This window comes from Nymphalis io, chromosome 25, assembly GCF_905147045.1.
Source record: "Nymphalis io chromosome 25, ilAglIoxx1.1, whole genome shotgun sequence".
Classification (NCBI taxonomy): domain Eukaryota; kingdom Metazoa; phylum Arthropoda; class Insecta; order Lepidoptera; family Nymphalidae; genus Nymphalis; species Nymphalis io.
Window position 1 is genome coordinate 3411234 of NC_065912.1, and position 10831 is coordinate 3422064.

Genomic DNA, 10831 nt, shown 5'->3' on the forward strand with positions numbered 1-10831 from the left:
ATCATTTTATACATAGTCTATTAAAATTCAAACATGAGTTCCCCTATAAAATATTCCAATGGCGTGAGGAGTTAAGCAAATCGATTTACATAAGCTCTTTTATATTATGCACTACAAACAGTTCTTGATTATTATAAGCTTCCGATAACAAATTCGACAACATTCAAATATAATATTTTTAAGAATCCACAATGAATACCAAAGATTATATAGATCCCGACCAATTATTTCATGGAATTTTAAGGACAAATTGTTTACATACTCTTACTATCGGAGTTAAATTAATTATATAAAAATAATATAATTAATAAAAAAAACACGAAATAAAACCCAATACTGTATCCATGATAATATTTATTTCTATTTCATAATATATCATATCTAAGAAATTAAAACATCAATTACAATAAATTTAACAATAGTGTTAGAAAATTCAGTATCTTGATTAAAACCCTGAAATTGTGCTTGCAACTGCATACATAACAATTATCCGAAGTAAAAATATTTTACATATTAAAGTACATAACTTACACATTACGCATTTCATTGTCAAGCTACTGCTTGCTTTCTTCGTCCATAGAGAACTCCGATTCTAAAACGACCTGGAAAAAATATGTTATGAAATAACGAGTAAACAGTAAAAATTATTAAAAACGGTTCCAAAAAGGGAGACATTTTGAGGTGGGACAGTAGCGAACCATTTGAAACGAATAGAGGTAGCTCATACCTGCCGCGTGTGCCAACAGGCAAGTGTAAGCGTAGACACTTTTGTCACAAGATTATTGACACTTATAAAATATACAAGTAAAAATGATACGAAGATATTGTTAAAGTAGTAGTAAGTATTTAAGGCAATATAGCAAGATGACACCTACTAATTAGGTACACCACTAACGTATTCCTTAGTTTAGGTTCGTACATACAAACAGCCCCGACGCCCGGGGCATAAAAGATAGGGCGTGATCCTGGGGCTGAGGAGGTCACCAAGGGAGCCTTTCTCAAGGTGTCCATCGCAAGATGTGCAAGATGATGAAAAATCACACTTACCCCTTGCATGCCGGCCACGGCGCGATCCGTCTCTTTCTCCTCCGTATCTCCGTCCTGCTCTTCAACAACCTGCATCTGAGTATCTTGTTCGCCATCTGAAAGAACATTTTTTTTTAAAAGAAACAGGAAAATCAAGTCGTTATGCAAGCATAATTTATTCATTGCATACTATATTCGATCAATATCAACTACATAAAATCAAATCATGTAAAATAAATATTACATTCTAATCCATAATGAATATTACAGTAGTTATTTTCCTCTAGAAATGCTCATTGCCTAGTACTGGGAGTCAAATTTCCGTGCAAAACACAGACAGGCATGTGATTATTTATAAAGTGTATTATTTCAAAACTACTTATCGAGTCGATAGGACAGAGTAGAGCTGGTAAACGGTTGGCCACTTCGGCCAACTTTTAAATAAGGTCATAAAAAAACGAAATTCAGTTTGAACACTCGTTCTAGATGTATACAATCCAATGGCAGGAGTCAAGATAAACAAATCTTAGTTTTTTTTTATAGAATAGGAAGGCAAACGAGCATATATTATTATATTACCTGATGGTAAGTGGTCACCAACGCCCATAAACATTGGCATTGTAAGGAACGTTAACCATCGCTTGGCAACCAACCTTGGGAACTAAGATGTTATGTCCCTTGTGCCTGTAATTACAATTGCTCATTCACCCTTCAAACCGGAACACAACAATACCAAGTACTGCTGATTTGCGGTAGAATATCTGATGAGTGGGTGGTACCTACCCAGACGAGCTTGCACAAAGCCCTACCACCAGTAGTTTTACATATTCCATACGATTTGCTAATAGTTCTGGTATATTATGTACTACGAACAATTATTGATTAATGTTCCTTTGCACTTAAATTCTTATATTTATTTTAATTTCGTATCACAACTTCACCGACATTTAAAACGCCATTTTTTCACGAATACCACAGATTATTTCTTATCTGGATCTCATTGACATAGTCATGCCAATACAAGGTCAAAAATGTTTATTTTTCTTTACTCCGGCTATTGGAATCGACTCAAGCATCAATGAATCTTTAGAGTTATTGTAGCTTTTACATATATTAGGTCCTTACATATGAAATTAGCGTTTTGTCGTACTGATCACTTTGATCTGAAATATCTCGTCTTTGGTTAAGAATTCCAAATTCAAATTTATAAATTCATTTAGCTGGTACATTTGAGTTTTGAAAACAGTCATTCGTTTGTTTTTACCACATTATTTTTTTCTTTGGCGTCCGCCTTCAAAGAGTTTATTGATTCTCGCCCCCATGGTTATTTTAGTAAAGGGATCAATGAACTACCTATGAGATGGCAAAAGTGCATAGATACCAACGGTGCATACTTTGATTAATTAAATATATTTTACAAAAAAAAAAATTGACTTTATATTCCTTCCGTACATAACGAAAATTTCATATGTAAGGACCTAATATTATTTTAATACTAAGTAAGTAAAAGTACAATTTACAATTATTTTACAAATTATTACCCCTATGTATTTTTAGTCAACTGACAATTAAATTAATTAAAATCACACTTATAAGCTATAAAAAAACATTGTTACTTTTGAACATACCTTCGGAAGAGGCTTGTATAAGTTGTAAAGTGCCATCTACAATCTGACCCGAGATGACTCCAGACAAGTTGCTCACATTCAGTTGTTGCCTGATCTTCTTGGCTTCCTGTTCCAGCTGCTGTTGTATGTACAGCTCCTTATGATGAACTTTGTTATGATACTTCAAATGATGTGCTTTTGTGAATTTCTTGTTGCATGGACCACATCTGAAAATTTATTAAATGTTCAGAGTATGTTATGGTGATGAGCTGAAGTGTTATCACCGAACAATCGTGCGAATGTTCGGTGAAAATTTTACCCAAACGAATAATCGGTATCATAGAGTCCTATCATATGTATACCCTATTCCAGTCGGAGTAGGAATAAAAGGTAAACAAACCGTAGATTTAAAAATTACATGCGATTTTCTAATTGTTCTGCTGTATTACGCACTATAAACAGTTCTTGATTAATTTACCTTTATTTATAATACAACACTATTCCACTTAACTAGTTATAATCACATTAATTTAACTTTCAAAGTCCCGATTACAAGTTCGCGAACATTGAAAACGCCATCGTTTCGCAAATCCATAGTGAATATCATAGATTATTCAAGATCTCGACCAATGATATCGCGTCAGTTGATATCGGTGACTAATAATATCGGTGTCAACGTTGTTTACTTGGGTTTATTCCTCTATGGTTACAATAGGCTATAGTGTGATCACGGTAGCATGCGCAAGCGATCCCGTGGCGCTCCTCGTTAAGACGGAAAGGGTACCGCTAATTTTTTAGTGGGTATTCCGATGTTCGGGGCGTACTCGGCGCCTTGGACACCAGCGAGCCCCACATAACCCCCCCCCCCACTGTTCCCGTGGGGGAAACGCTAAAAATTCCAGCGTTAAAAAAAGGCTGTAGTGTGATCATTTATACTAACGAGTATTTCTTCTCTCCGGTGTGCGTCAGCATGTGGTTGGCGAGCACGTATGAGTACGTAAAGGCCTTCCCGCACAGTGAACACTGATACGGGCGCAGACCCATGTGTAACCTGGAAATACAACCAATCATTAGAGAGAGCTAAAGAGAAACTTTTCGCCTAGATTTGACTTTGAAATTATCCTCCTTTCATCAGATGTACTCAAAAAAAATGTTTTCTGTCAAATTATAGTCCTATTAATACATAAACTAAAAACCGTTGTCACTTAAAACAAGGAACAAGTTTAATTAATTAACTTCTATTTCTATACAAGTAATATATTTGAACAGTATATTCATATTTTTTCATTTCATCATCAAATAATTTATAGCATACTTACCTTACCAACTGAATTTCAACTTAATGTCTAAAATAATAAAGTTGTATACCTCTTAAAGTTATGGCGAAGTTGCGGCTCAGACATCGATCTGTACAGCTTCAGCTAACATGCGTTTTTTCTTGTAAATTATAATACTAGAATAATATCGATTAACAGTCGAAATTATTTTCATACCTCTCATGCTTCTGCCGGGTCCCGTAGTCGCCGAAGCGTCTCTCGCAAATGCGACACTTGTACGGTTTTTCACCCGTGTGTTTCAGCATGTGTCGCTTGAGCGCCTCCTTCATCACACACGAGTATCCGCACTCGCTAGCGTCAGTGTCGATATATCGATAGCGGTTAGTGATGTACGTTGATATAACGTAGAACGACAGAAGAGCATATTAGAATTAGAAAAAAAATGGCAAATCAAGATTAATTACATTATCTTAATGCTAATTCTAGTATACTCTCTATGTCTACATAACATCTTGGTTAGAATTTAGGAAAAAAACGAGGATTCTGTGTGCGGATAGAAATAATGTGTGTTGAAAAATCGATATATTTTTTTACTTCAGCATTTACAAATGCTATCAGTCAATTAAAAATAATTCTACATACGAATTAAATCGCGACAATCGTAGCTTTATACTGATACCGATAGGGTGACTAAGAATTAATCTAAATCTCATCACACATTACCGCCGGCCGCCCCTCGCCTAAACTAACCTGATCTAAGCGACAGATCGAAACCGCACCCGCACTAAATCACCTCTCTTGAACTAAGAGTCTCGAACTCGAGTCCGGCGACGGCGTATACAAAGCGACCGACTACCGCGCATGCGCACTCGCCTCTCGTGCTTCTGGCGACTGCCGAAGTCCCCGAAGCGGCGGTCACACACGCGGCACTTGTACGGTCGCACGCCGGTGTGGCGCATCATGTGGCGACGCAACTCCATGTTCAAAACGCACGCGTAACCGCAAACACTAAACAAAAATATCCAACTCTAAATAATTCCCTCGTCCAATATCACTGGGGTCCAACTTTATATTTTCGATCGTAACGCCGGGCTTTACTTTAAATGTCAACAAGTCAATAAATATATATTTAGATTTAATTAATTGATTGAGTTGACAAACTGTGAAGTAGTTATAAAAAACGCTTCATCGTTTTTAATAACTAAACATTAATGTAATTATAACTATGTTCATAAATTGTTAGTAATGCTAGTTTTGTTGTTTCTATATTTGTATATAGTCTCTCTATGATTGTTCATATAGTATTGTAAATCGATCGCCTCCAGGATTTTCTAGATTTTTTTATAATTGCAGATCCTGTCCGGAATCTGTTTCAAGAATCATTATTAGCAAAGACTTTGCACGATCAATAAATACCTCGATGTAGTTGGATATGGTTTTAAAAAAAAAACCTAAGATTTTTTTTAATTATAAAAATTTTAAGTATAAGTTATCGCGAGTGCGGGTGATTAAACGCGTGCGATTTCTATCAAATGCCTCATGATGGGCGCAGGTGTTAATGTTTATCTCAATAGCTCAATACATGACATGTATTAAAATGGACTCAGCATTTCAAAATTTTAAAAAAAAACTTGCATATCACCCGCACCCATTTCTTATACTATAAACTTATAATATATTTATTTTAAAACAAAACATAAGAGTTATTTATTTTTAATTATTTACATATATTAAAAGCAGTATTTACTCAATTTGTCTACATATATTCATGTATGTTATGAATAATGTTAGGTATAATTTATGAATAAACCGATTTTGATGATTCTTTTTGCATTGGGTTTAGAATAGCTTCAAGCTGTTTTTATTTAAAGCATCCACAGAATCAAAAAAAAATTTTTTGGTTTTTTTTTTTTTTTTAACAGTAAGGTGCATGACAATATGTTACTACTATAACGTAAATTGTAACAGTAACACCTCTATATATATATAATATAAATACCTGCATACAAACGGCTTGATGCCCAAGTGTCGACGTATATGCGCTTGTAGTGAAGCGTTCGATGTAAACGACGCTCCGCACGTTTCACATACATGTCTAAAATAAGAAAATATATAATATTATGGCATTTTCCATCAATACTAATATTTTAAAGAGACAATTTATTCAAACAGATTTTCAATATTCTTTAATGAATAAAAAGCTATGCATAAATTAAGTTTGTAATAGACCAGTTGATTAATTGAAATTGCTATCTTATATAAAAATCAGCCGAGATCGCCCAGTGGTAAGAACGCGTGAATCTTAACCGATGATCATGGGTTCAAATCCGGGCAAGCAAGCATCACTGAATTTTCATGTGCTTAATTTGTGATTATAATTCATCTCGTGCTTTACGGTGAAGGAAAACATCGTAAGGAAACCTGCATGTGTCTAATTTCACCATTTGAAATTCTGCCACGTGTGTATTCCACCAACCTGCACTGGAGCAGAGTGGTGGAATAAGTCCAAGCCTTCTCCTCAAAAAAGAGGGAAGGAGGCCTTTAGCCCGGCAGTGGGACATTCACAGGCTGTTACGGTATGGTACGGTATAAAAATTGATGTTGGTATATAATAATAGTAATAGGTTGGTGTTTGAGATTTATATACTTCAAACCGTTTGATAGATCATTATGAAAGTTGGCACATTTTTTTTTTCCATACACACGGTTCGTACAATACTACACTTTTTTGTAATCACAGCGCTGCAACACATTCTACAACAACTAGGACAATTGGTATTCATGTTGTAATGGTAATAAATAAATTGATTTGACCAAGCCGAGATGGCCCAGTGGTAAGAACATGTGAATCTTAACCGATGATCGTGGGTTCAAACCCGGGCAAGCACCACTGAATTTTCATGTGCTTAATTTGCGATTATAATTCATCTCGTGCTTTACGGTGAAGGAAAACATCGTGAGGAAACCTGCATGTGTCTAATTTCACTGAAATTCTGCCACATGTGTATTCCACCAACCCGCATTGGAGCAGCGTGGTGGAATAAGCTCCAAACCTTCTCCTCAAAAAGAGGAGAGGAGGCCTTTAGCCCAGCAGTGGGACATTCACAGGCTGTTACGGAAATAAATATTTGTTTAGAATCACATTTAAAGAGTCATCACAATGCCGGGCAGTAAAGTAAGGGTAGTTGTGTGTAATTAAAAATAAAATTGTCCTGATCTATAGAAATAATAAATCAAAAGGCTATCATTGCAAAAATGTATTCAACATTATGGACATCTTTAAGTGTTATCAGGTTGAAAAAAACTCATACAAACAATTATAGAAGAAACAGGTTTGTAATGTTTTGTTTACACTCACGTCTTTTCATATATATATTTCTTTTTAGGCTGCGACCGTTTCTTCCTCGGCTTTGGATTGAGGATGTGGTCGGGGATGGGTTCAGAGAAGGCCAAGATTGTCTCTTTGAGTAAAACATCCTCACCGTCTTCTTCCTTCGGTTTAAGTTCCTCTCGAACTGCTTTTCGAGGCCTTCCTCTTTTCTTTGGTTGTACTATCTAAAATATATCTTTCAAGATATTTAGCTGTTTATAATTGATAGTAAGTTATTTCAAATGTCAATTATGTGACTTTAATAGGCTTACACATTAAATAATCCACTCAAACTTGCTTATTGAATATATTTGATAAGGTGTTAAATAGAAATCAATTATTTTGATAACAATTTTTTATGAATTTTATGCAGATAACTAAAAGGCATATCATATACATATACATACATATATATATATATATATATATATATATATATATATATAATCAATCTATACATACAATAAAGTGATAGAAACCGTTGTCTGTACAGACCTCTTTCTTTGTTTCCGGTTCAGATTCCACTTCTTCACAGGGTATAAAGTCAGGATCATCATCACCATCCAGCTCTGTATAATACAAATCTAATTTAATTTAATTTTTAACTGCACTAAAATACTCATACATATCTACATATAATATTCAGGTATATTACTTATGTCAATGTAGGTAAATGTCTACTCTATCTGATATGTGCTTGATGTAAGATCGCAGAACCGGAAGTCCAGGGTTCAATTCCCAGGTCAGGCCAATAAAAAGTTATTGGTATTTTCTGTCAGAAAATTCTCAGTAGCAGCCCAGAGTCGGAAAGTTGGAAGTGTGTACACTCCACGGTTTTACATGCCTCGGAAAGCATGTAAAACCGTTGGTCCTGCACTTGAACTCTTTCCGGTCGTGTCGGATTGCCGCCCATCGGATTATGAGAGTTAGGTAATAGAGAGTGCACCTGTGTTTGCGCACACACTTGTGCACTATAATATCTCCTGCATAATTGACTCATAATTCTTGAAATTGGCCGCCGTGGCCGAAATCAGTCTGGAGGACATTATTATTATATATACATATATATTTTTTGTTGATATAATTTGCGATCAGTCCTAGGATTCTTAGCAATCAAACTATTTTATTTATAAAATTCTGCTAAATATTATGTTGTATTCATCAGATGAACTAGATTTTCAAAATAAAACCCCTTACACATTTTATATTCATTTCAGATAGTTGTACATAAAATGTAAATTATCATATTTTAAATTATTAGTCAAAGCTTTATTTTTATTAACATTAACAGAAATAAAGCATTACATAAGAAACATACTTGAACATAACTCAAACTATGAAAAATTTGGTTATGTTTTACTTCATTAACGTCAGAGTTATAACTGCCATGGCAAATTATAATTATATCGATTTTAATTTTAGAATGTCCAGTTCAAAAAGGTAACATCTGCTGTTACAAAAATAATAAATTTTCATTATTTACCTTCAGTCTTAAATTCATCTTGTTCATCATCATCTGGCTCTTGTTTTAATTCCAAGGATCCGGATGCCAATAATGTTGTTATAGATTCTGGCTCCTTTATGTCTGGTTTTGGCTTTTTTCTTTGATATGGTGATATATCTGAATTAAAATAGAATAACATTTATAAAGCATTTCCAAATAATTCAATTCATTATCATTATTCCTTAGCAAATAAAAGGTTTATTATTAATATTGTCAACGATAAATAAATATTTAACAAAAGTTATATATACATAAAGATTCAAATAAAGACATGAATTGTATGTGATGTTGTAACTCAATATTGAAATATAACGAAAATAAATGAAAAATTCTAAAATACTTTGTTTCTAAGACAAGAAGGAACAATACCACTTCTATTTTTCTTAGTTTTAATCTTATGACAGAAATTCCAATATTGTTTTTTGAAATAAAAACAAATTACAAATAAAAAATGGAATCTGTAGATAAATTATCTTAACATATTCTATTCAATTAGACAACATTTTACAGAACTAGATTATAAATATGAATGTTATTTAAATTAAATTTTCTGGATTTTATGCTGAAAACATTCCTATTTTTTAGTACCACCACATAGGTCAAATATTTTTACATTTATATAAAAATGACAGTAATATAAGCCAAATATATACATATTAAATGGATTAAAACTACTAGCTTTTTTTAAAATATATCATGTGATATCTTGAAAGACTAAACAATTATCTCTAGTGTTTTATTTTATAAGTGAAGACAGTATTAGACTTAGTATTTTGATTATATTTTTCACATCATGAATAAGTTTATTTATCCTAAATAGATTAATAATTACATTATAATATTATTTACCAATCTGTCCTTGTTCATTAGGATATTTTCTCGGTCTTCCCCTCTTCCGTCGTCCAGGAGCTTTCGTGACAACAGCACTGTTGGGAGTTTTAATGAGTGTTCTCGTCCACTGTGCCTGTGGGTCATGTTCCACTGGCAACTCATACTGTAGGAGCAAGCCATTCTCTTGCTTGATTGTTATTGTTTCTGTTTCATTACCTGAATTTTCAGTTGCAAAGTTATAGATAGTTATAACCATGTATGTACAACACAGCCACTACTCAATGGGAAACCTTGTATTATTATTATTACAATAAATATTAAACAGAATTTTTAGAGAAAAATTAAATCACGTATTATTTTCTATCTTCTTTTTCATTTGTGTCATATTTTTTATTACATGAGCTTGGCGCCAACTTGGTTCTTACGCATTTGTTATATTTTATTGAATAAAGAGTACTTCATAACACCTTAATGCTTACCTTCGTCACTTTTATTCGCGGACACAGCGGCTGACGTCTTCAAAAACTCATCGAGGCACTCTTTTAACGTTTCGTTTGAAGATAGACATTGCTGCTTAAACTGGCACGCAAACGTTAAGCGATCCACGCAGTTCAAGCAAATAAGCGTTGGTAATGAATCATTTTTGGTCACCTGAATCAATATAAAATAATTCTAGTAAGGAATAAAACTCAAAATTGAATTATTTCTGGGATGTCAGCAAAAAATCACAAATCACCACAAATAAAACAATATAGCAACATTATTGTATGAAAAAAATTATAGGGTGGCCATCGCAACCATTTGCAGTGGTAATTTTTCGTACCTCCACGCCGCAACAGTAGGTGTACTTGTCGCCGAGTTGTTCATTATTTTCGTCCCAATCAAATAAAGAGACCATGTCACCTGTTTCCAGGCAAACACGGCACGTTAATTGCCAATCCATGTTTTATAAAACTATCAATTTTATTGTAAAAATAAGATTCTAACACAACAAAATTATGCATTTATTAGAACCGGAAGTTTTATTATGTCAGGTAATGATGCCAACATGACAGTCGACACCGGAACGCGTCGGTTGCGTTTCGTTTCACCAAAATATATAATCATTTTAATGTTTCGTTTCAATAGTTTTACCGATGTTGCTGAGAATGCGTTTTTTGGCAATTTTATGATTTGATTTACTTTACAGATATAAAAAGTTAGAACTCATTTTATA

General features: G+C 33.7%; 1 protein-coding gene across 4 annotated transcripts; it reads right to left on the reverse strand.

The window, feature by feature from the left end:
* Window positions 1-337: 337 nt before the first annotated feature.
* On the reverse strand, window positions 338-10633 carry LOC126778149 (zinc finger protein 37-like). Of its 4 annotated transcripts, none has more exons than XM_050501571.1 (12): window positions 10439-10633; window positions 10095-10266; window positions 9634-9831; window positions 8764-8901; window positions 7776-7849; window positions 7269-7465; window positions 5910-6005; window positions 4127-4261; window positions 3574-3684; window positions 2655-2860; window positions 1048-1142; window positions 338-602 (listed from the first exon to the last, which is right to left on the reverse strand). In XM_050501571.1, exons 1-12 carry the CDS (start codon window positions 10556-10558, stop codon window positions 555-557), a joined length of 1590 nt encoding a protein of 529 aa, XP_050357528.1. In that variant the 5' UTR covers window positions 10559-10633; the 3' UTR covers window positions 338-554. The 4 variants fall into 4 exon arrangements, with proteins under 4 accessions (XP_050357528.1, XP_050357526.1, XP_050357527.1 ...); XM_050501569.1 differs by lacking the exon at window positions 4127-4261 and adding an exon at window positions 4784-4918 and having other exon boundaries at window positions 7776-7864; XM_050501570.1 differs by lacking the exon at window positions 4127-4261 and adding an exon at window positions 4784-4918 and having other exon boundaries at window positions 10439-10627.
* Between the last annotated feature and the right edge of the window lie 198 nt (window positions 10634-10831).